At 38.1% G+C, this 27,247-nt stretch overlaps 1 protein-coding gene across 10 annotated transcripts in view; it reads left to right on the forward strand.

Annotated features, from left to right (window-relative positions):
* ERC1 (ELKS/RAB6-interacting/CAST family member 1) overlaps window positions 1-27,247 on the forward strand; it is a 146,508-nt gene that overhangs the window by 3,577 nt on the left and 115,684 nt on the right. For all 10 annotated transcript variants that reach the window (XM_087968584.1, XM_087968587.1, XM_087968585.1 and 7 more), the window contains exons 2-5: window positions 2,780-3,584; window positions 22,394-22,810; window positions 25,930-26,004; window positions 26,925-27,080. In XM_087968584.1, the coding sequence (XP_087824710.1) occupies window positions 2,916-3,584; window positions 22,394-22,810; window positions 25,930-26,004; window positions 26,925-27,080 (1,317 nt within the window). In that variant the 5' untranslated portion in view covers window positions 2,780-2,915. The remainder of the gene's footprint in view (window positions 1-2,779; window positions 3,585-22,393; window positions 22,811-25,929; window positions 26,005-26,924; window positions 27,081-27,247) is intronic.

Raw genomic sequence — 27,247 nt, forward strand, 5'->3', positions numbered from 1 at the left:
CATGCATGCCAGATGTGTCATGTGCAGGCCATGTCCATTCTAGCTCCATGAATGGGAATAACATCAGGAAACATCCAATGACTGCAACATGACACAGTGAGTTTGACATCTGTGAGCTAGATGAAGAAAAATAATTAGTTGACTTGACAACCAATGTCAAGATTTTAACCAAGTACTCGTGATCCTTTCTGAATCTTGACCTGTTTTTTTTTTCTTATTTGTTGCCTTATGGATTTCTATTTCTGTACATAGTATATTCAACTACTGTGTATCAGTAGTTTAATGAAAATGGTTTCACGAGGTGTTGATGATCAGAATCTGAATATGTATCAGAAGCAGTATAAAGCCCGTTTATACTTTTCATTGTTTTGCCTAACTTGTACCTAAATCACAGGATAGAATTATGAGATCTCTGATAAAAAATATTACGTTTTCTTGCTGTTTTAATGGATATTTCAGCCCCACTTCTTAACAAAAATCAGTTCCAAAATACCATTAATAAAAATAAAGGGCAAATAAATAAAATGAGCATTATAGAATTGCTGTTTTCATTTATAGGTCATAATTTTTAGTATCTGTTCTGTGATGAGAGCATACTTGCTTATGTTGTTGCTTCATGTCAAAATAAATGACACTGAATTGCCTCAGTCTAAATAGTTCTGTAATAAGATTTAAGATAATCTGTGTTACCTGTACCTTCTCCGTTTCTCCAGGGACAATTTGCGCATAGTTTGTATCTCTTTCCTGCTCTCCTCCTTGTGTTTTTATCTGGTTCTTGCTGTGCATGGATGTGTTTTTAGCTCACCCTATTATATCTTGGCTTCTCCACCCACTGCAATTTTATTTTTTTAGCTAGTGAGTGAGAAACAAAAATGCCTCTGTGACAACTCTAATTCGAATGTGCCTTGACAAACTGTATAATTAAGTACTTTTGTGCAGATCCTGGGAGCAAACAAATCCCAGCTCCCGAGAGTTAAAGTCAGGGTCTGCTTTCCAGCACTGACTTCAAGCATGTATCTCCATCTAGAGATGTGACACAGTGCAGCTTATCCAAAGCGGAAGGAATTCAGGATCTGTCTGAAATTAAGAAGGAGGACACACAGACGATTTGAATAATGAGAACAATCCTCATTATAACTTCAGAATTGAGACCATTTAATAATACTGAGTAATTCCAATGGTCTTAGACATTATATTACTGATATTCTATCTTACTCTGCCAGTTTAGATTCAGATTTGTTTTAATTTGGGCTACTGTATGGAGAAGTTATGACAGTTGAGAGAGTAACATTTAATCTGCTCTGTTCTACACGATTGAGGAATCCCCTGATTTTCATTCCTACTATAGATGCAGACATTTACAGATATTATTACACCTTGATCGTCTGTATGAAGCAGACCAGTACTCAGAAATCATTTTCCTTATGCTAATTTTCTGCAAACAGATAGAAGCAACAGATAGTTCTTTTCAGAATTTGGTAACAGAAGACAGTGTTAAGACTAAGTGTTACTTTCAAGCAGAGGTGGTATTCAGCAGGTTCTGATCAGTTCTGGAGAACCGATAGCAGAAATTTTGAGTAGTTCGGAGAACTGGCAAATACCACCTCTGACTGGAGATTTTACAATATCCTTCCTCTGCCACGCCCATAGAACCAGTACTACAAAAATTTGACTCCCACCAACACTTTCAATTTCAATATAACATATTTCTATATCTTGCCTGCCAAAGTCAATTTACCAAATTGTAATGAGTAATTGTAACCATTGCCATTGTTTTTCCTTTCCATATTCTCTTGTACTCCAAATGTCCCTCGGGGATATGCAAACATTTTGATTCAAGTAGAGCTATTCAAAGCAGTTTGAATCAAAATGTTCTGCACGTAATTTCTTTCCCTTCTGACAGCCTAAATATATTATTTCAAGATCTGCTTCTGTCTGAATTCCATTCTACCTTCTTTCTTTAACTTCTCACCAATTAGAAATTCCACACTTTGACTTTAATTGCATTTTTATACCAGTGTATATTGAATAATCTGAAACAGTTGATTGGTAGCTTTTTGTTGAACTAAGGCCATTGCTTTTTGTCCTTAACAATGATTTCATAATTTTTTCATTTATTTGATTTCTGTAGTCACCCCTCTCAACCAGTGATTCTGGTGATGTACGAGGTTTAGATGATGTTTTTAATCTGTTAAATGTTTTGATCCTATAAAAGGAACAAATCTTTTATTTAGTGTCTTATAAACATGATTGCCATATGTCACTTCCGAGTCTGTTTTACACTATGGTGTTTGAAATATTTCTAGCAATCTCTGGTCGATGGATTTTTTTTTACTTCAATTTAATAATAAAATTCTAAATTTCAGCATTAAAATCTGATGACTGATGCATAAAAAGTAGCATCTTTGTACCACAATTTTTAAAGGCATGATAATTCCATTTATGTTGCTGCCTTTAATTTATCATGATCTTCATATCCGGGCTATTTTATGTTTATATATGTGCGCATAAGGAGTTAATTGATAAATGTTACAGTGCACAGGAGTAAAGACAAAGAGAAGAAAAGTAGATAAGCTTACGAGTATAATGTGATACAGATTTTACAAATACTCCTGAGGGAGATTCAAAATAATTTAAAAATATTAAATTTGCTTTCCCTAAATAATACACCATGTATTTGAACTCTTAGTAATATAAGGAAAGTTTAACGCATATTGAACAATAAGCAATGTAATAGATTGTGGGAAATGAGATATTGATATTTTCGTTTCTGTTTCAGATGATTGACATCCAAATACTATGATTTCAGGAATGAATGCTTGGACCTAATATAATGCTTGGAACTTAAACGGAACCATAGGAAGAAAAATCCAGAGAATCTCAAGTCATAATCAAATTACACCAGAAATTCAATCATGTATGGAAGTGCTCGGTCAGTTGGGAAAATTGAGCCAAGTAGCCAGAGTCCTGGGCGTTCACCACGGCTGCCACGTTCACCACGATTGGGCCATCGTCGAACCAACAGCACAGGGGGCAGCTCTGGAGGTAGTACTGGAGGTGGAAGTGGCAAGACACTTTCAATGGAAAATATCCAGTCCTTAAATGCTGCTTATGCCACGTCAGGCCCTATGTACCTAAGTGAACACGAAAATGTGGGCGCAGACACACCTAAAAGCACCATGACCCTTGGCCGATCTGGGGGTCGTTTGCCTTATGGTGTTAGAATGACTGCAATGGGCAGCAGCCCCAACATTGCCAGTAGCGGGGTCGCCAGCGATACGATTGCATTTGGAGAACATCACCTTCCTCCTGTGAGCATGGCTTCTACAGTGCCTCATTCACTACGCCAAGCCAGGGACAACACAATAATGGACCTGCAGACACAACTAAAGGAAGTTCTCCGGGAAAATGATATATTGCGGAAGGATGTAGAAGTGAAAGAAAGCAAACTTAGCTCCTCCATGAACAGTATCAAGACATTCTGGAGTCCTGAGCTAAAGAAAGAGAGGGCCCTGAGGAAAGACGAAGCATCCAAAATCACGATTTGGAAAGAGCAGTATCGGGTGGTTCAGGAAGAAAATCAGGTTAGTAAACTAAAGACTTAAGCAGGGGGGGGGGGAAAGGGTGTGTGGGAGAGTGGGAAAATGCAGTCGTAATAGTAGGTAGGTTTTGAATAATTCATTGCTGTGAAATTCCACAGTGAATACAATAAGCTTATCCAATCTGACTGGTTTTAACAAGACAGAAAGGTTCTGTCTTAGCTTTTTCTATATTACCTGGGTAAATATTTAACAGGGGCAACTTCTTTCTCTCCCCATTTTCAAAGTCCCAAGAACAGGTAGTCATCCCACAATTTTCTGTTGCTAGCCAAGACAGCTGTTAAGTGAGTTTTGCCCCATTTTATGGCCTTTTTTGCCAGAGTTGTTCGGTGAATCCACTGCAGTTGTCAAGTTAGTAACACAATCGTTAAGTGAATGTGACTTTCCCATTGACTTTGTTTGTCAAAAGGTTGCAAAAGGTGATCACATGACCCTGGGACTCTGCAGCCATTATAAATATGAGCCAGTTGCCAATCATCTGAATTTTGATCACGTGACCATGGGAATGCTGCAATGTTTTAAATTATATTTTTCAGTACCATTGCAACTTGGAATAGTCACTAAATGAATGGTTGTAAGTTAAGGGCTACTTGTAGTATAAATATATTCTCTGATTTCTTCAGGTCAAAATCCATTGCATAATACAGAAACACTGTAATTCATAATATCATGAAGTAATTATTAATTTCAAAGCACAATTAATCAACAGTACCTAATTTGAAAACTTAACAGTTAACACAGTCTTGGTATTTTAAAACCTTGTTTAATTTTGGCTCCAATTTTGGCTACAGGTAGATATAATCATAGAACAAATATTCATAGATCCAATTCCTACCTCAGTAGTGATAGAATACACTGCAAATTAGATAGGACACTGCAAAAACAAATGCAGGTGGTCCTCATTTAGTGACCACTTGTTTAGTGGCAATTCAAACTTAAAATGTCACTGAACAAGCTGTAGTTGTGAATGACTTAGTGACCAGGTTTAAAGTGGTGATGACCCCCCCTGCTGCCCATGGTCAGGTAATTTTCACCTTGGCAGTTGGTCTACATTTATGGCTGTTTGCAGCATCCTACAGTCACATGACTGCTGTCACTGTTCTGATTCTCCAAAATCAAAAAACAAAAATAAAAGATTCGATTAAATGCTTTTAATTCTGGCAGGCCTGGAAACATCAGTACATAGCAACCAAAACAAAAGGCAGCAATAACTTGCTGCTCTCCCGCTTATTTAACCCTGCTCCCTGTGCACGCATGCCCCACCAACATGGCTGTTGTACTTCGCAAGAGGCCTAAGAGGCCTGGAATCTTTCTTCTGCTGCCGGCCTGCTCTCCAGCTGATTGTCAGCTGACTGCTTCTTCATTGTCCACCTCCCACGCCATGAGTCTACTGTTTTTCATTATCCCTGCAAGCCAGGGTGTTAAAATCAAGGCCCGGGAGCCAGATCCTCCCCGCGGGGTGTTTATATCTGGCCCATGGGGCCACCCTGGAAATAGCAAAGGACCCGCCCACGGTGCTTCTGCCAGTGAAAACAGAGCTTGGCACACAGCCCTCCTGAGCTCCGTTTTCACTGGCAGAGGGTGGCAGGAGACCGACATAGCCGAAAGTGGAACTCAGAAGCCTGTTTTCACGGGCAGAGCGCTCATGCCACCACAGGCACAATCGACACAACTGACGTCATGCTGGCCACACCTATCCTCCCCCTCCCCCAGGTCAAACACAACCCTGATGCAACCCTCAATGAAATCAAGTTTGACAACCCTGCTTTAAGCCTTCCCCTCCTGAATGGCAACCCAGAGACGGTCTGCTGGAGGCTCGCCATTTTGAGGGTTGACAACTGCACTTTCTGACAGTTTTGCCAAAAACTGGCACTTATTTCAGGTTTTCAGCAAAACCGCTCCCATAGAGAGCCAGTGGTTCACTTTAATGACCATGACATTTCCTTAACAACCATGGATTCACTGAATGACTGCTGGAATTTTCTAAATGACTATTGCAAAAAAGGTCTACAGTTGGGTTGGTCATGTGACCAACCTTCTTTACAGCCCTCACAAATTATGGCTATGATGGGCGGAGGGCTCCATTATGGTCAGAACCCAGGGACTATATGCATCATTAGGTCATGCTTGCTTGTGTTTGCAACATCCCAAAATATTCATATGGAATGGGCATTTTAAACCACCTCCAAGTGAGATTGAGAGGGGAACAATAATACCTCGCTTCTTTGTATAAAGACCTATTAGACTCCTGAGATTTGAACTGAACCTTCTGTGACAAATTTCAAAGGGTTCTTGAAATGGACCATTTCTGAGAGTTTTTTATGATTGAGGAAAAAAGAGAGCAATGGGATGCTGAGTTTAATATGGAGGAGTTTAAGAATTTATTTACGGCTTTTAGAATTTTTATTAACAGTGGAGAGTTTTCCTTAATGGCCTGTAAAGAAGGTTAAAATGAAGAAGGGCAAGGCTTTCAAACAGTTTTTTGGCTGCAGCCCCCATATTATGGGATAGTTTTAATCTGCAGATTAGACTAGAGTCCTCATTGCTCACTTCAGGAAACTTATTTAAAATAAAGCTGTTCTAGAAGGAATCGGGAATAAATGTCACAACTATGCTTACTGTATTAAGGCAAGCTATTTGTATATGGAATGAAAGCATTTGGGTGTTAGGTTTTTATTATGTTTTTATTATATAAACTCAGGAGTCTTTTAATTCTGACAATTTATGAACAATGAATGAATGATCCTCATATCTGAAATAATAAAATATTTCTTTTTAATTTAAAAATGCATGAAAAGCTATGGCTTTTTGGTCAGCCAAATAATATTCAACAGAAGAGGATACAGTGGCTTTTCTATATAATTCTGTGCACCCTTTCTAATTGTTCATTTAAACCCCACTATAATTACCACTATAATGATAGGCTTGTGGAACAATGGCCAAAAAGGAAGGGTGTTATTTAAAAGCATGGTGAAATATATAATGACATGTGAATGCTTGGTATCCTAATTTGCCAATTCATGTCTAATTGAATTGTTCTACATCCTCTATACCACTTGCATCTAGTGATTTCTGCCCTTTATATTGAAGACCCAGATAATGAAATTTACCATATGTTTTGCACTATAAGATGCTCCAGACCATAAGACACAGCTTTTGGGGAGGAAAGCAAAGGGGAAAAAATCTGCCTCTGCCTCTGCCCCTAGCAATTGGCCTTCTTGCAGCAAACAGCTGGATTTAGCACAAGCAGCTGATTGGCGGTTGGATTGGCCTCCCGGAATACTGATGATCAGCTGTTCCAGGTTGCAGGGATCGCCGCCACCTACTGCTGCCTCCGCATGCCCCATTTTCAGCGACAATCCCTGCTTTCCATTATATCATTTATACCTATGGTTTACCTAATGAAACTCTTTTTCTAAGTATCCAAGTGGTAGAATGATATATGGCACAGCTCTACTGAAAACAAAATTACATACCTGACCATAATGAAGCTTTTATTTAGTGGACCTTGCTTTACCCAACTTTCCATGCAATAGACTATATTTCTGCAATGATTTGAATAATTTGCATATTATGTAGTGATGCAAATGACGTAAATTAATACCAGTAGGTTAAGCCATCAAAGTGACCCACATCGTATTTGACAATCATTTGTAAATCACAACTATAACCACCTCACCTGTACACTAAAATGTTTAGCTGTAATTCACTTTTTTTTTGCCAACTTTAGTTCTTCCAAATTTACTATACAATTCTAAATTTAGTCCCAAAATATTTGCTTTGGAATAAAACTAAGAAAAAATGGTGCATTCCAGATGATTTAGACTATAACTTATATGATCTCTGGCCAGGAATTGAATTTTATTTATGGGCCAGCTGTTATTTGGTTTGCAAGCTGACCTTTTCCTCTCCTGAGTCCATAATACAACAAAAACCCAGGTGGAATATATCAAAACATGTCTTTCCTTTCCTTGATTCTATGTCACATGCAGAATGCTGGAGAGAAACAAATTTTGATTCTCCATTCTGTATGTGTTATCCACCTATGCACGCCTCTTCTTCAGAATCTACTACAGCTTGAGGAGATCTTTTGTTTGTAATTTTAGTGCAATTTTTAATAAACATAGTAAAAACTAACACAAAGTAAACTAGAAGAAAAGAAAGGGAGTCCAGAAGATTATAGGAAAAAGAAAAGAAAAAAAGCAGAAAATGAAAAAAGGCAACAAAGACAGAAATAAAAAGTGGTTTCCAATTTCTATTACACAGAACATGAGCCAATGTACTAACTTTTCATTCTGTTTTAAAATTACAAATACAAAAACACTTCTCTCCATAGCCTAAGTTTTAGCAATCAAGAAATCTTATCTTTTCCATCCTAATTCAGCAAAAAGTCTATTAGGAGTTACCAGAAATCTCAAATGAATAGTTTAGCCCTGATCAAATAGTCCAATGTTATATTCCTTATTTTTGTTGTGCTTTAAATCATTCCTATGGTATTGCAGGATTTGATCTTTTATCAATCTCTGCCATTTAAAGGGAATCTTTCATTAGCCTATTTTTTTTAAATCCCATAAAAAGACATCATCCTGGGTTTTCTTGTCACAGCTATTCCATGTCCAGATCCTGTTCTTGATTTTCTATAATATTTATGTCAGGTAAACGTTTTGTAAAGTTTTTCTCATCATCTTTTAAAAGTTTATCCACTGAAATCTGTATTGTTACTGAGATATTAGTTATTTATGCCAGTCAATGTTTCAAAAAAGTATTTAAGATAAGAAAAAGTTATAGTCAGCTTAGCTATGTTAACTCTTTTCTGCCTGGTCCTTTAGGTCCCTCTAGTGTCCAACTGCAACATTTATTGAGCCTCACTTCCTATATAGATTTAGTTTCATTTCAGTCATTTCTTGTAAGTATATTATTTAATTATACTTGTTTTTCAAATCTTACAGCAAAAATAACCAATATTCCAAATCTTTCTGGTCTTCCAATCCATTTAAAACTTTTTAAAATCAAAACCCTCTTTTTTTGCTTTTTGCCAAGTGTATATTTTAAAATTTTAAGTCTCTGTTTAAAAAAATTTAAATCAAAAGAAGAAACTCACCAGGGGTAAAATTAAGCTTATCGTTTTGAAGGTCTCTAATATCCACAAAGTGGTTATATATATATAAAGCATTAGTAAGACCACACTTAGAGTACTGCATGCATCCAGTTTTGGTCACCACATTATAAAAAAGATGTTGAGACTCTAGAAAAAGTGCAGAGAAGAGCAACCAGGATGATTAGGGGACTGGAGATTAAAACATATGAAGAACAGTTACAGGAACTGGGCATGGCTAGTTTAGTGAAGAGAAGGACCTGGGGAGACATGATAGCAGTTTTCCAATATTTGAGGGGCTGCCACAGAGAGGAAGAGGTCAATCTATTTTTCTAAAGCGCCTGTAGGCCAGACAAGGAATAATGGATGAAAACTGAACAAGGAGAAATTTAACCTGGAAATAAGGAGAAACTTTCTGACAGTGAGAATAACCAACCAATGGAACAGCTTGCCCTCGGAAATTGTGGGAGCGCCATCACTTGAGACCTTCAAGAAGAGATTGGATTCCCATCTGTCAGAAATGGTGTAGGGGCTCCCACTTGTGCGGGGGGTTGGATTAGATGACTATAAGGTCCCTTCCAATTCTGATTATCTGTTATCTGGTTAAATTGAACATTTCTGAATGTGATTAGAAAGTGAGTTTGGCTGACTTAGTGTTCTTATGAAACACAGTATCTTCTGACAGCAAAGATATCATCTCCCTTGGCTCCTGGCACTCACTGGAAGTTTGGATTGACCAGATTTTTTTTAAATGAGAAACCATATTATCTGTTACGCATACAAAGCTTCTGAGTACACTTACATCAAGCTTTTTTGGTAGCTGCCTGGTAGCTTTGGAGCACAGATTGCATTTCCACATTACTTCTCAAAACTTTCATATGATCAGTAGTGCTTGTCAACCCGTCAAAGTAGACTAGATCAGAAAACGAACTCCTTTAAGTTATGGACCACAAGAATTCTGTTGTTGCTGGACCTAATAATAGAATCTTTAAAGCTTGACAGCCTTTCCGCCTGCCTCCACATATTTCAAACTAAGTCAAGAGGAAGCAATCTTGAGGTTTTTTTTTTCACTCCCACTCCCACCTGCCTTTCAGAACTACGGTATGCTGGTGTTTCACTCTTCCATTCCTTCAAGAGTATCTCCTTCCTCTTCTACCTGTTCTTAACTTTGAATCAGTCTTGCAGGACAAAGTGAAATAGTAGAAATGGTATTAAACCATAGAGCTGTTTTCTGAAATATAAGCAAATTGATTCTGGTCTTTATTTCATTTGATTATAAGACACATTCAGCAAAAATCTCCCTGGTAACATTTTATTTTATGTTTACTTGTGACAGTTGGTTGGGTATGTACAATCTTTTGAAAATGGATGGTTCATCCTGATGTTGTCATTCTTTTTGGTTGATGGAAAGTCTAACACTAGATCAATTTATTTTTATTGGCTGTAATTAATGGCGGATCTAATTAACAGTTCCATGAAGAAAAGTAAGCAGGCATACCTTGCATGATGTTTCTTTTTTCACTATGTTCATACATGTTTTTATAATCTTCATTCATTCAAATTTAGGATTTGAATTCAAATTTTAGAATTTAGGAACATTAGAATTTTAACTTTTGAGATGCAGTCATTAGGTATAATTTTTAGATATTAAAATGTATCACATCATTTGTCATATCCTCAGTTTTGTAAGTTCTAGTTTAAAATCTATTAGTCTTTTTATTGTGCTTTTTTTCTCCAAAAGTAATTAATTTGTAATATTCGTAACAAGTTCTTAGGTTCCCTGTTTCAATTTAGCTGATACCCTTTTCCCCAAAAATATGACCTACCCTGAAAGTAAGTCCTAGCTTGATTTTTACATATGTGCCCAATATAAGCCCTACCCCCTCCAAATAAGCCCTAATTAAGATCCTGCCCACTCCAGAGTGCATGGGTAAAAATTAATCTATGATGGGGATGGCGGGGGGGTAGATCTGCCCTACTACTTAGCTTTGGACAGTTGTAGCCAGGCCTTGCACACCCCGACACCTGCCTTGCCAGCCCATTTCTTCTGCAGCTGGCAAGGCTGGCAAGGCTCTCCTCAAGGCCTCTGTAGTTGATAACAAAGCTCCAGATCGATCCAGAGCTCTGTTATTGATTGCAGATGCCTTCAGGAAAGCCTTGCCAGTCACAGAAGAAGAAGTTTTTGAAGGTTTCTGACAGTAAAAAGGAGTCAAGGGGCGACGCGTGCAAGTGAGGTTAGTGGATGACATCCCCCGAATATAAGACCTGGCGCCTTTTTTGGTGGCAAAAAAAAGTATAAGACAGGGTCTTATTTTTAGGAAAACACAGTAATAAGTATGCTGATCATGAATAAATGTGAAGTCTGCCCAAACTTCATTGTTATCTTGACTTGCAAATGACATATTCAAGAGCATTCTTAAATGAGCAACAATCAAAAGTGGAAGAGGGAGGTTCAAGCAGGGGTTTATAAAGTTGAATACTAGATTGGCTATGATCCAAGAAATTATTTTCTCAAACATGTCTTAAAAAGGGAATGGAAAATGCAAGTAGAAACTGCCTGTAAAATAAACAGGCAAGTTTCTTAGGCAAGTAGTGGATCCAAAAACTGCAGCATAGGGATTAATTATCTCAATGGATAATTGAATAAGCCACTTTTGGTAAACCCTTGCCAATCAAGAAAGATACAGCCAATCTGTGGATGATCACTTTTTATGTCAAAACACATTATCTAGATTGGTGATTACAAGTAAATGAAACACCATATAAACATACATCATGAAAATAATAATAATACTAATATGTTCATCATAGTAGAGCTCTCCCTTGCTTTAGGAAGTCCAGAATAATCCAATCCAGATAGCAACTGCTGGTAGTAGAGAAGGAGAATCGAGAATATAATTATTTTCTGATGGACAGAGAATGGGTAAGCCCCTGCAGTCCTTTTGCCAAGTCAGTCACATATCAGTTTTCCAAACATAGTAGGAATTTATCTAAACAGTTTTTCTTTGAGCCCATCAGTTACGGCCTTCGCTGGAAATCTTAACTGCAGGAAATGAGTGGCAATGCTGCCTTTGCTTGCTGTATGTTGATATATCTCCAAAAGACATATGCACAACTACAAATAATATAGGCCACTGTATTAAAACTATGAAAAGATACGCCAAGTTCTTATGCTCTATGTAGCATCATATTTAAGTTCCCTTGTTATGGGTGCAGACAAAAGATAAACTAACATTGTATGTTGGGATGTGACCTCAGAAAAGGAGAAGCAAACAAAGGAATATTTATTGATTTTATCCAATTTAGAAGCTGCAGACCCAATTAACTCTGGGTGGCTCACAGCATTAAAAAACTGACAGACAGACAAGATAGTATTTAGGCATGAAGCTGGAAAACAGGAGAGCGTGGGTTCTAATTCTGCCTCATGTATGAAAGTCAATTGGGTAATTTAGGACCAGTTATTCTCTCTCAGCCCAACTTACTCCACGGGGGGCAGAGGGGGATAGTAGCAGGAAAGTCTATTAGGTATGTCCTCTGCCTTGAGTTATTTATAAAAATAACATGCAGGATAAAAATAATATCCAACACAGAATCCATTCCCCTAACATCCTCCCAGCAGTAGATGCCCATAAAACATATACTAATAAGGGTATATTGGAACTGCAGCTCTTTTTGTAATGTATGATCATGATGTAACAATGTTCATGATCAGGGTTAGTTATTTCTTATTTTTAAACTTAACACCAAGCAGAAAAGTAATTCCTCTTTCTGATTAACAGACTCCCCCCCCAAAAAAAAGAATCTGGAAAGTTTTACCGTCAAAGAGGAAACAATCAAATATATATTCTGCATATATGCTCACATATTCTTCACTGCAAATTAGTCAAATATTAATAAAGATGGTTAAACATTGAACAAATTATTAAAATTAAGTTTGGCTAGATGGAATATATTCTACTGTTCATAAAATCTCTGTAGAACTAAAAGCCAACATTAAATGACAACTGAAGGCAGGATTGAAATGAAAAGGAATAATTTGTCATAGTTGACCTCCAACCACCAACCAGGATATACTCAGGATGTGAGTCTTCCCTGCAGGAATACGTGATCATTGAATGTGTATCTTAAATGTCAGGTCTGTAGTCTGTCTTTTATAAGGGGCAAAAGGAAAACATTAGGACTATTTAATTAGTCTTTAAATAAAAATAACCCTGAAGGAACAGCGGCGGAGAAAAGATATAAACCAAACCTGATAGAAAAGAGGCCATAGCACAGGGGAACAAATAGTAGAGAATAGAGAACTGGTCGCATTGCAAAAGAGCCCAGGAGCTAAATAAAAAACAGCGTTATAAAGCTGTAACTAGAGCTTAGTGTTGTGGAGATGCCGAAGGCAAATAAACGTTATGCTTATCAAATAAAATAAATTCTGAACCACGTCATAAACCAAGGATTTCATAAGACTGCATGACTGTGAGTTCACAGAACTTTAGTTTCCATCTTTAGTTCCAAAGTTGCAGTTTCCCAGACAAACTGGATGTGCATTTGAGTGATGTTTCCAGATGCACAGATCCTGTTCAAAGAGCACGTTGCAGATGTGGTGAGGAAGCCCTTTGCCCAGATTCATCTAGTGCAGGGGTGTCAAACTCGATTTCATTGAGGGGCTGCATCAGGGTTGGATTTGACCTCGGGGGGCTGGTGTGGGTGTGGCCAAGGGAGGTATGACCAGCTCAATGTCACTTGTGTTGGGAGCACCTGTGGTGGCCTGAGTGCTCTGCCAGTGAAAAAGGGCTCCTGAGCTCCGTTTTCGCTGGCAGAGTCACCGCGGGCCAGTCCTTCGCTGTTTCCAGAGCAGCCCTGCAGCCAGATCTAAGCACCCCACGAGCCAGATCTGGCCTGTGGGCCTTGAGTTTGATACCCCTGATCTAGTGCATCAATTGTCCCCTTTCCTGGATTGATTTCTCTTGGGACATAGGAAGTGAACTTCCTGTGTTCTGGTGCCTGCCCTCCATGACAGCATTCGGCTGGCATTTCAAACAGCCCTGATCCTATTGTCCTTTGAATGGGTCTTGAAGACCAGGCTTTTTCTCTAAACCTCACAATAGGTTGGAGTGCCTATTCTGATTGAACGTGTGTGTGTGTGTGTGTGTGTCTTGTTGGTCCAGTGGACTATGGATTTATTTTTAATTTGTGTTGCCCAGAGTCACTGTTGACTTGGGTGTCCATAGAAATCTAAATTAGAAATAAGCAAGCATCTAAAACCCTTGCTGAGATTTATGACTTTTGGAAAGTAATGTGATATTGGGAACAGAGAAATTTTTCTGCATGTCTCTGCATTGAGATCAATCCCTTCAAGAGATTCTTTCAGCTTTCTTTGACTGTTGTTCCGTTGTGGTCTGTGTCTGTCTCGTTCTAGCTCATACTTTTTGGAGCGGGTAGGGGCTTCTTTTCTTTTGAAGCCTATATTTGTATAAAACCACCGAGCAAGTTGTGAGTCCATTCGTGAACATGTTTTATTTCATTGCGGTTAAAGAAAAGTTGAAAATCCCAAGCTAAGAGAGTATTTATACCCACCCACCTACCAAATATCTCTGTCTCCAGTCTTGATCAATATTGGATATGAATCTGAGTGTGTTGGAAAGCTTGAATGCGGTTAAAGATAGATGGAGCCAACAGAGCTTTGCTTTTAAGGTCATGCTTAGAGAGCAAAGGATTTTAGAGAATCAAGTGAGGAGGAAAGTATTTTAGTCATTCAACAACGCAAAAAAACAATGTTTTGAATCACACTGAACTACTTTAGTAGCCACAGGGAATCATTGCATAGAAAGAAGGAACTGAAATATGTTAATATGAAAAAATGCAAAGCGCCAATACATTTGCATGAGTCACTTCACCAAAGAATGCTTTAAAAAAAAAGTTTGGTTTGCTTCAAAGTAGTGAGGACCTCCTGTATGGAAATATTAAAGTATGCAAATTTAAGGATCATGAGGCGTAATTTCAGGGAGTTTGAGTAAAGTAAATGATATACTCATACCTACTTGCATTTGCATTTCAGTCTCTGTCTCCCACTGAAGGTGTAGTTCTAGTTGAAGAAAAGTAAGAGAGAGAACAATTTTTTCCAAAACAATATTATTATTATTATTATTATTTATTATTATTGCTATTATTGTTATTACTACTATTACTACTATTACTACTACTACTAATACTACTACTACTACAATGAGGAAATGCAAAGGGGAAAAAATCTTAATCACCGAACCAGTAGTAAAGCCGGTTGAATCCCACCCCTGGTTGAACTTCTGTTACGGATACACTTTGTCAATGAAGCCATTGCTGCATGTTCCACAGTTTTGGTTTTCCAATCTGATATCATCAGCAAAGTTTCTCTTTTCCAGTGTTGTGCCAAATTTGTTCTTGCTGCCATCAGAATATGTTTTAATAAATTGTGCTAATATTCATTTATTTTTTTCTGGAATTATACTTATCCGGAGATCACATTCGGGAAGGAGACCCAGCTGCTCCACCCCTCAGCCTCCCTATTCATTATGACGGCTGCATAACATCATCCCAGAAGTGGGCATCATTTTAGAATAGCCACAATTCATTGCCACCATTCCCAAAATGGTGCTCATTTTTGAGATGGTGCCACATCTGTAGCATCCCTCCAGTCAGTCATAAAGTGGGTGGATTGCCAAGTGCCTAAATTTTGTTCCTGTGACTGCAGGAGTGCTACAGCAGACATAATTTCCAGCAGGCCCCTCCCTCGTAAGCCTCTTCGTTCAGCTCCCTCATAATTTCAAACTTTCTATAACAGAACAATTAAAATTCGGACCACATGTTTTCTGAATAGCTTTTATCCCAGAGCTATAATTGCACTTAACAATGAACTTAAGGACTACCATCAGTGAGCTGTTGGACAGTATTACTTGGTCTGTTGTGTGGATGTTTGTGTGTTTTTAAGAGGCGGGGAATTTTGGTGGGTGGGGAGGTGTTTGGGGATTGTCATGTGTGTGTGTGTGTGTTGAATCTGGTCTCTGAGTGTTATGTGAATTTCGTTGTATGTATACTGTATATATACATACAATGACAATAAAGAATTCAATTCAATTCAAACGGTCACTCAATGAACAGTCATAAGTCAAAGTCTAGTTGTATTTCTTTTGAAGTTTTGCATCTACTTTATCATAGTTTTAATTTATTCCACCTGTTTCGTATTTCAACCAACTTATACAGTGTATACACCCTGACAAGTGATCTTGATTTTTTAAATAAATATTTCAAATTCTGTCAGTTTTCTCAACATCTGTACTTTGTTGAGATGACTTTTTATTCCTCCAGAAATGTACTTCAATCATTGTACATTTTTAATAAGCAGTTCTTTCTATGTCTTCAGTCTGTTTCATGAGTCTTGATACACTATATTGGCATATGTGATTACATATTTTTACAGTAGCTGTCTGAAATAAAAGGTATTTGATAATGAAGCTATTGGATAAGTCACCAGACTTAATCTTGTTTTAAAAACAAGGGATAGAATTGTTTCACTCACCACATTAATGCTATACATCAGGGGTGTCAAACTCGCGCCCTGTGGGCCAGATGCATCACATGCAGGCCATACCACCCTGACTCCACAAAGGCAAAAAAATGTCATGATACGTCATGTGACTTGATCTAGTTTGACACCCGTACTATATACATTGTCCATAAAGCATGTTTGGCTCCTCTCTGGATAGTACTATTTTATAAATTCCTGTTTCTGGTAGACTTTCACCTGCTAAAGTTTATTCTGTTTTCTTCAGTAGAGTCTGTAGAATAAGCAGTTAATGCTATTACGATTTTATCACATTTTGTTGAATTTACTATTTTTGATTTTAAACTGTTGTAAGATGCTATTCATTAGACAAGACTCACATTTCAATATCGAAAAAAATAATACCGGTACCTCCTGTTCTATCAAATCATTCTTTCTTTGTGTGTTCTATGGTAGGTTACATTGGAAGAAATTACATCTGGTTTTGCTAACATAGCTTTTTGAACAGTTCTAGCATGTGAAATTGTATTTTCATTTTTTGATAGCATTGGAATATCTTTTCCTATTTGTGTTCATAAACAAAACAAGTTTTTCCTATTCTATGAATCTAATAAAATGTATTGATGCCAAGGTGTTTCTGCTCTTTCCTATGTGGCATACTTCTGTTCCTTGGATTTATTTTGACTATTTTCTGTTCATGTAGACATGAACAAAATGTTCTTTGCTTGACCTAATTGAGGTGAGAAATGTTCTACAGACAAGCTAATCTGTAAACATTTTAGTTCTCCCATGAGCTGTTCAAAGCATCCAGTGATGGGAAGGTGCTTCAGTCCCTTCTAGGAAGGCTGGGCTTAAACTTGAGGACACTCCTCCTCCTCCACAAGACTCCTCCTTAGTGTCCCCAGTTTTAGCTCAGCCTTTCTTCAGACAGGTTGTGTTATTGTTTTCCTGGTTGGAACAGAACACTGGTGATTTAGCTGATTTAGCTGATTTATTTCTCAGGTCAGGTAATACCATAGTTTCTGTCACCAACCACCCCCCTGGTAACCTCCACACAGGCTCGAACACCAATGGCACCGCTTGGGACATAAGAAGAGCCTTACGCATCTATATAGAGCGCACGGCACCCTCCAGAAAGACAGAAGCCCTCTTCGTGTCCTTTCAGCCTAACACCCTGGGGCGCAAGGTTTCACCCTCTACCATAGGTAGATGGCTAAGGGCCACCATCGTTAAGTCGTATGATTCTCACTCGTTTCCAGTGCCCCAAGGCATTACCGCTCACTCCACTAGGAGTGCAGCCACCACAGCAGCATGGGAGACCCAAGCTACAATAGAGATTTGCCAAGCTGCAACCTGGGCTTCTCCATCTCCATTTATTAGAAATTATAAAATTGACGTATTTGGTTCTGCTGAGGCTTCATTTTGTAGGCGAGTTTTTCAGCAAGTTATTTCAGAGACAGTTAGGTCTGCAACCCAGACGGAGTCCCTCCCTTAGGACAGTGCCAAGCTTTGGTATGTCCCATCACTGGATGTTCTGAACAGCTCATGGGAGAAAGGGCATTGGTACTTACCTGATACACCCGTTCTCTGTGAGCTGTGAAGAGCATCCAGCCCCTCCTTCTTCTTCCGTCTGGTAGGGGGTCTGTTCCGGCCAGGGTTATTACATAGGCTTAAGCATATAGGGTATCAATACCTTGGCTTTGCAAAACTGGGGACGCTAAGGAGGAGTCTCGTGGAGGAGGAGGAGTGTCCTCAAGTTTAAGCCCAGCCTTCCTAGAAGGGACTGAAGCACCTTCCCATCACTGGATGCTCTTCACAGCTCACAGAGAACGGGCATATCAGGTAAGTACCAATGCCCTATCTCTTTTCTACTCTATTGCCTTTGAGATTATTTAGCAATGAAGTACTTTTAAAAGCAACTTTTTAATGTAAAATTCTACAGTATCATAGCCCTATTAGACATCTGTCATCAAGTCCTTTTTTAGATGTTCTGTAAGGGTTTGACAATATACAATAAATTTTATACAATATACAACAAATTTTACAATATACAATAAATTTTTATTGTTTAAACACCAGACCATATTGAAAAGTTATCAAAACAATACCCAAAACACAGTAAAACATATTCATACTAAATTACCACCTGTGCTGTCATACTCAATTTGTTTTAGCTAGGCTCTCTTCTTCATAATGATCTTTGATATGAAAACCGCAGCCTTCCTAGCAATATGCAAATTCATTCCCTATAAGGTGTGGCTCTTTATCCTGATTATCCCAGTATTTCTTAGTTTTTAAACAAGATTCTAAGTAAACATCCATTTCCCCAGAATATAGTTTGCAGTTATACAAGATATGTATGATACCTTCAGAAGCAGGTGCACCACCATATAGAGTCTTTCTGCAAATGGAACTCTATGGCAGGGAACCCCAACCCCCAGACTGTGGCCTCCTAGTGGCCCATGCAAGCCGTGTGCACGAGTGCAAGCCGTATGCAAGCACGAGGGCACGTGCGTGCAGCTGCACTTGTGCAAGTGGCGGGTGCTGGCTCTCACCTGCGAAACTCCATTTGTGCAAGCAGTGGGCGTGTGTGCTTGTCACTCACAAATGGAGCTGTGTGCACACCTACCACTCGCACAGAATTATCTCCTCCCCCTCCTGCCAAGCCGCCAAGCTCTATGGAATCTGTCATATCTTCATTGTTCAAAACATGTTCTAAATCTGTTCTAAAGAAAGCTCTTCTAAGATGTGGGGGCATATAAATGATTAAATACTCTGAAGTATTTAGTTTGAAAGAATGATTTGTATCAAACCAGCTACTTCAAGGTCTTAACATTTGAACGTATGATATAATCTTAAGGCAGTATCATCCAAACTCTTCCTTTGAAACTTCTCAGCCTTCAGATTGGAGTGGACTGGGAATTAGACAGAGAATTAATATTGTGATATGGTATTTATAAAGTTGGGCAGCCCAAATATCAGGAAGATATATTAAGTGCCTGCTCTTCAGAGTACATTTTGGGTAGCAATAGCACTTATATACTGCTCCTTAGTGCTTTACAGCACTACCTGAGCAATTTACAGTGTCAACGTATTCCCCCAGAAAATCTGGGTCCTCATTTTTCTGATTTCAGAAGGATGGAAGTCTTGGTCCACCTTGAGCTGGTCAGGATCGACCTTCAGGCTGTGGGCAGATTTAGTGTGAAATACTGCATTCTAAGCGCTGTGCCATTATGGCTTCTATGGATGAGACAGATTACTCGCCACTCTGGGTAATCTGTTTCATCCATAAATAAGGTCTCCACTCAACAGTTGGATATTTTAATTGCATGGTGACATTGTATAGTAAATTTGGTTCAGCCATTACTGCTGGAGTTGGCATGGATTTGCCCACCCTTTAGAAGCATTTCAGGTTGATGTAGTGTGTCTGTTTCAGATAGGGGTCATTTGTCCCTCTAGCTCTGCATCATTTGTAATCATGTAAGCTATTTTCATTTTGTATACTTTGATAATTGAAATTGGAGAGCCAAGGTAGTTTTGATTGGTCAGCGCCTTAGGGCACTAACTGTAGCCCTTCAGTGAGTTCCTGGCTCTCATTGACCTCTTGAAATGTGGGAGGCAGGAATCCATAAAAATATTGTCTAAGTATGGGTAGGACCTAACCTGGTAGAATATAAGAATGGAGTAGTAGATGGGCAATTCATCATATCTGATATATTTTCAACAAATGCTTTTTTTATATTGTTTTAAGGCAGGGGTGTCAAACTCGATTCCATTGAGGAATTGAGGGTTGTGTTTGACCTTGGAGGGCTGGGGTGGGCATGGCCAGCTTGACGTCATTCGCGTCAGGGGAGCCTGTGGTAACACAAGTCTCTGCCAGCAAAAACGGGCTCCTAGTCTCCATTTTCAGCTGCGACAGTTTCTTGCAACCCTCTGCCAGCAAAAACGGAGTTCGTGAGGGCCACGTGTGCCCCTCCCCTCAGCTCCATTTTTACTGTCAGAGGCACCATGGGGCCAGTTCTTTGCTGTTTCCAGGGCAGCCCCAGGGCCAGATCTAAGCACCCCAAGGGCCGGATCCAGCCCACGGGCCTTGAGTTTGACACCCCTGTTTTAAGGTATATAATGAACAAGCGACTATTTTAAAAACACTTTTAATTTTGTTGAAACTGTTGGCTTTAACATTTAACAACATTAGAAGATCACTAATTGAACTGGATGAATAAAGGGATGCCTCAAATGTTTTGGGAAGCAATGGGGTTTCCGGTTTGTCGGCTTCGCGGCGGTAGGGATTCGCGACTGCGCGATCCTGCCGCCGCTAGCCGTTTTGGGGCTCCGACCCGGACGGTGCGGAGCAAGGCTGCCCTGCAGGGGTAGCTGAAGGTAGGGGATCCGGAGGAAGGGTTTGGGGTGTTGCAGACCCCCCCTGGCCGGCAGAACCCCTGTTACCAGGACGGTGCAGCGGCGGTCCGCAATGGCCGCCACAAAGAAGTTGACAGCCGGGCAAGTATGCGCAGGAGGAAGAAGAGAAAGTTATTGAAAGTGAAAGTTCTTCTTGGTCGACCCAGGGCTTTGAGATTTATCTAATTTAATTCCTGGAAAAGATGGTTTTCTGATGATTTCTTCCACAAGAGAAAAAAAGCGGCTATTTTGAGGTGCTGAAGGAAAGTTTACTCTCCCTCCCACGGAATTAAGCCGGAAGGGAGAGGATAAAGAAAATATATAAATTTGGATCTTGTTGGAGGAGATGCCTTGAAGACTTGAGGACAGAAATACAATCTTAATAAGGCTTTAAAATATAGACTTGGATTCTTTTTTTTTATTTGTTTGATACCACCCCTGGAAGAGGAAGGGGAATTTTGGCTTGCTTGGATTTATTGAGGATTGTGGATTTTGGGATTGTTTTGCCTTTCTCTCGGAATATTTGGTTGGTGTAAGAAGAAAGAGGAATAAAGAAAAGAAAAGATTTATTTATAATGGCTTTCCTTTTTGAAGACCTGAGGGATGAATATGAGCAAACAAAAGCAGCCTGCAAAGATGGCATGGAAAAAGCTTTTCTATTTCTAGAAATGGCGCTGGTCAATTACCAACAGACAATGGAACAGATGGAAACGGAAGAAGAACAACAAGGAAGAGACGAAGACGCCATCTTCATTGAATCCCAAAACTTATCTAAGGAAGAAGGAAGGAAGAGAGCAAGGAAAATGAAGGACTTAAGATCTAAAAAAACATTTGAGAAAGAGAAAAATATGATGCAAAGTAAATATAATGATAACAAACAAGAGAAAAAGGGAACACAACAGAGAAGGGATCCCAGCAAGGCAGAGGTTAGAAGAAGAAGGGGGTAGGAAGATTTGGTGGGGAAGAAAGAAAGGGGAAAGGCGGAGAAAAGCCTCAAAGCTTTAAAATTGGATGGGAGAAGAGGGATTTTTAGAGACAAAGGATGAAATATAATTTTCTGTAAGAAAGATTCTGCTAAGGTACAGAAGATGGTATTGTAACATTTATATTTGAAATAGTAAATTAGAATGGTTTAAGATTTAATAAGAAATTAAAATGTTGAAGTTTCTAATAATGATTGATTTTTAAAATGTAATAAAATATCGAAGGAAAGGAGGTTACAATGTATTTAAACATTTTTGGTGGATAGAATGTACCAAGCAGAACCAAATTGGGTATTTGTTATGCTGAATGTTAATTTTACTAACTTAGGGGAGGATAGAAAGGCATCATACTCTGATTAGTGATTTCAGGAGAAATTTTTTTATTATAAGAAGAGATAGAGGGATAAATGAATGGGCAAAAGATACAAATTTAATGATTTAATTAAGATGGATTAAATAAGATAGAAATGTGAAGAGTGATATGTGCTATTATTTTAGCCCATGCAAAGAGAGGTAACTGGGGCCAAGGTACTTTACTAAAAGATTTTTTTATGTTTGTTTGTGTTTGTTTGTGTTTTATGAGAATATTGGGGAAATTATTGTAGAAAGACAGGGAAAGATTTAATATGTAATGATTTGTTTGTTGTTGAAATTTTTAATAAAACTTGTTTTAAAAAAAAAAAATGTTTTGGGAAGCAACATTGTATATTTATATTCTCTGTCATAAATCTGTATTGTATTCCTTTTAATGAAATGGTTACTGATTCTGATGTTTATTTCTCAGCATATGCAGATGACTATTCAAGCTCTTCAGGATGAACTTAGGATCCAGAGGGACCTGAACCAACTTTTCCAGCAAGACACCAGCAGTAGATCCAGTGAACCGTTTCTGACAGAACTAACAGAAGAAAACTTCCAACGGCTGCATGCAGAGCATGAGCGCCAAGCCAAGGAACTCTTCTTGCTACGCAAAACCCTGGAAGAAATGGAGTTGCGCATCGAGACTCAGAAACAGACCTTAAATGCTCGTGATGAGTCAATTAAAAAATTACTGGAAATGCTGCAGAGCAAGGGATTGTCTGCAAAAGCCACCGAGGAAGATCATGAGCGCACAAGAAGGTTGGCAGAGGCTGAAATGCATGTTCATCACCTGGAAACCTTACTGGAGCAAAAGGAAAAGGAGAGCAGCTTGCTCAGAGAAGTGAGTTATTCACATAATCCATCTAATCTTGTACAGTTTTTTCTTGTTTTATCTTTTGATAGGAGCAAGCATTTGTAGATTTTTCTAACTTGTTTAAAGACATACACAACTTAGTCTGGAACCTAAATTTGCCTGAGTTCAAATTGGTTTCTTGTTCATAATTCATTCCAACCTCACATATCATTTGATAAATTCTATGTATAGGAAGTTGGGGATGTATCTGGGAATAATATCAAAAGTATCCAAAAAAGATTGGAAACTGAAATTTGAAATTTTGGATTGTGAATATCCATATATGTTTAAGCCTGGATTCAGACATTAATGGGGTATCAGTCTAGAACTTATCTAAAAATAGAATAAGCAGTAAAAAGTAAAGTTTATGAACTTTACTTTTTTGTTCTTTAGGAATTCATTCTTGACCAAGAAAAATACTGGAAGCAATCAGGAATTTATCCTATCCTTATACAATAGCAAGTCTAATCTGTGTGTTTATAAATATAGCCTACCTGAATCATCACAATCTGTACATTATTATTTGATTTGATTTTACCGGGAAACTGTAAAATGATTGTGTACTTCTATTTAAAAAAACAGAAATCTGGGCAACAATAAAGAATGACAGTTCTATAGTTTCCATAGAAACAATTACTTTACTATGAAGGACATTTGAAACCATTTACTGTTTAGCATCATGTTTCAGGTGGAGTAAGCATTATATTCTTCATTGATTTTCATATAACTTTATGATTAAATTTATAAATTTAAGGCAAAATAGCTGAATTATTTTGGACAGAACACATTCATATAAACAAAGTCAGACATCCATTATATAGGCTTTCTTCATTATATATCAGAGGCTTTCTTATAAAGAAAACTTGCATTCCAGATTTCTTTTGTAGATAAGTTAAATGATGTAAGGCGACCTGACAGCTCTATGGGAGGTATACAGGCATGTAGGCCTGTAAGAGGGTGCTGAACACTCTAAACCAGGGGTCCCCAACCACCGGTCCGTGGACCGGTACCGGTCCGCGGAACAAGTCCTACCGGGCCGCTGGCTTGCTGGCGCCGCCATCTTTTTTGATGAAAAAGTGCTTCCGGTGAGCTTTTCCGGTAGAAAGCTCACCGGAAGCACATTTTCATCAAAAAGATGGCGGCGCCAGCGCTTCCGGTGAGCTTTTCCGGGTAGAAAGCTCACCGGAAGCACGTTTTCATAAAAAAAAGATGGCGGTGCCAGTGCTTCCGGTGAGCTTTTCCGGGTAGAAAGCTCACCGGAAGCACGTTTTCATCAAAAAAAGATGGCGGCGCCCAGCTGATGCCGGTACTGGGCCACGGCGTAAAAAAGGTTGGGGATCACTGCTCTAAACAATAAAAATATTGAAGGAGACTTTTGAAGAATGGAATCAGAAAATAGACTCAATATGAACAATGTCAGTAATGGTCTCTGCTTCTGCGGACAAACTAAATCCAAAAAAATGTTATTGAAGAAATGTGGATTTATAACTGACAGTCCAAGAGAATGTTTTAGAAAAGGTTGTTTCATTGGATGTACAAACAAATTGACTGAGGCTTTACAATTCTCTTGGACTGTCAGTTATAAATCCACATTTCTTCAATAACATTTTTTTGGATTTAGTTTGTCCGCAGAAGCAGAGACCATTACTGACATTGTTCATATTGAGGGAAATATATACATTACAAACCAAGAAAGTGATTTGAATAATTTTCTACTGAAATTACAAAATAGGCTTCTTAAAGCCTTGAAGAATTCTTTGTGATAGGACAAAGAAGAAATGAAGTTAAATCAAATTGCACAACAATATTTGAATGAACTAAAATTACAACTTCTAAAAGTATAATGAAGGAATATAAAGTTGATTTATTTGATCAAGAATAAAATAAGACTTGTTGTTACAGTACTCCTGGCTCCTAAATAGATTTTACAGCTAACACCAGGACTGAAAAATTATATTTTATGGATTTGTTCAAAGATAAGAGATGATGAGATAAATGTTTGCAACCTTAGAGGTGGTGAAGAGTCATTAAACTTGTTTATACTTGTGATTAATTTTGGAGTCATTTCTTTATATATTTCTTTTCTCTTTTTTCTTAGATTCTTATTTTTTTCTTCTTTTTTCTTTTGCTTTTCTTCCCCTTGCACTTTTTACTCCTCTCTATTCTCTTTCCCTTTAATTTTGATGCTTACACTACACCAATATTTAATACCTTATGCTAATATTTAATGAGATTTATTATTTCTGGGTGTTTCATTATGAAAATTGCTCTAAAAATGGGAGGAAAATGAGTACATGATTTGTTTGTCATTATTGTAATCCAATAATAATTGTGGTCTAGCACAAAACAGTTTTGTGTTTTTAGTGTTTTAGTCCAGGCCAGGGGTGTCAAATTCGATTTCACTGGAGGGTCATATCACGATTGTGTTTGACCTCGGGGGGCCGGAGGGGCGTGGCCAGCTCAACATTGCTCGTGTTGGGGTGATGAGCTCTGTTTTTGCCAACAGAAGGTTGCAGGAGGCTGTCGCAGCCAAAAATGGAGCTCAGGAGGGCCGGATGCGGCCTGCCGGCCTTGAGTTTGACACCCCTAGACCAGGCATTTTCATTTTGCTCTTAACTACAGAGCATTTATGTCAGCTGCACTGTAATTGTATTGATGAACAGTTCCTTGTTATCATTGTGGAAAGAGCTGTCGTCATCAGTAACTAGGTGGTTGCTACTCTGGGAATGTAGGAGTATTGCTGGCACAGATGCTTTATCAGCTTGTTAAGTACATAGCAGATTGTTGCTGTTATTTATTAATCCTGTTTTTTTTCAAGTATTTTATCCTTCTGGAAGAAGAGAGTTTGAAAAGACCATTGCTAATAGGTATTTAAAAAATTTAAAGTACCTTTAGCTATTACAGTATTTTTGAGTATTTTTTTTACAGAAAAAAATTGGTATGCAGTTCACTGTAGCTGTTTCTTGTTTGTATAAAAAATAATAATAACCGTAGCTGTACCTGGGAAAAAGATACAGTCATTTACCTATAATACTTTTTCTTTGAATCCCAGAAGTTCAGTACTGTTATGTTTAGGTACCTACTTAATATTTCTTCTTCTTAAACAGGAGATGCACCGTCGTTTTGAAAATGCTCCCGATTCTGCCAAAACTAAAGCTTTACAGACTGTTATAGAAATGAAGGTAAAAGTTCTTTTTTTATTTTTTTGAATTTTCATCCTGACGTGTTGTACAATACACTGATTCCTTTTTAGCATTTTTGCTATTGTCAGGAGAATTTGAGTATTGTTTTATAAATGTGCCGGACTATTTATATGTGGTTTATGTTACGTATGTGAAATGAATGCATGTCTATTTTATCTACTTGCTGTCATACTTGCTGTCATACTTGCTGTCATAAATTTTTAATGCATGTTTATTTTGTTATATATTCTAGTAATTGTGGGTTTCATAGGCAGGTTTTTTTTTTCCTGAAACAAGAAAAATTATTACAGAAAAAATTAAGAAATAGTGCATCTTTTTCTAGATGTATTACATCTTTTTCTGTGTTATAGAAATTTGTAAATGTTTTTCTGTTGAAGGACTTTTTCTTATTTGCCTCCCAAGTTCTCAGTGTATTCCCAGTGTTATTTCTGGATTCAAAGTGCCAGTTTCTATTAGCGTATCTCTGTTTTCTGTTTAAATTGCAGATGTCTGTGGAGATTTTCAGTCATCTAGGTCATGGTTGTCCCAAAGGTATTTTTTTAAGGTAACTTTCTTGTTTTTCCCTTGAAGATGTTTCACTTCTCATCCAAGAAGCTTCTTCAGTTCTGCTGAATGGCAGAGAATCTTTCCATTCTCCACCATTCAGATGGAACTGAAGAAGCTTCTTGGCTGAGAAGCGGAATATCTTCAAGGAAAAAACCAAAAAAGTCCATTTGCCCTTTGAAAAAGCATCTTGGAGCTAAATTGTATATGCACAATTAATAACTGCTATAGTTAAATATTATGTATAGCAGTGCTGCAGGGAGATGTTTATCAGACATAGTCCTTCAACTCAAATGTTGTTAGCAAAATATCAGCATTTTTTGAGAAAACTAAACCATTGTTCCATGTATTTGAAGGATTCTAAAATTTCTTCTATGGAACGTGGACTCCGAGATTTGGAAGAAGAAATCCAAATGTTGAAGTCAAATGGTGCACTCAGCACAGAGGAACGTGAAGAAGAAATTAAACAAATGGAGGTGTATCGTAGCCATTCCAAATTTATGAAAAACAAGGTAATAACTAAACAGTGTATGTTAAAGAATAGCTTACAATTCTCCAAAAAACTAATTCATTCATTGAATCACAGAACAGATAAAGGATTGGTGATCTGTCTTCTCTACTAGAGTTCCTTCAAATTAAATGAAAATACTTAAGCAAAACTGCAAATCTTATATTACTG

The sequence above is a fragment of the Notechis scutatus genome, chromosome 6 (genome assembly GCF_049901735.1).
Source record: "Notechis scutatus isolate UNSWTSFEM ecotype Mainland chromosome 6, rNotScu1.2, whole genome shotgun sequence".
Lineage (NCBI taxonomy): Eukaryota > Metazoa > Chordata > Lepidosauria > Squamata > Elapidae > Notechis > Notechis scutatus.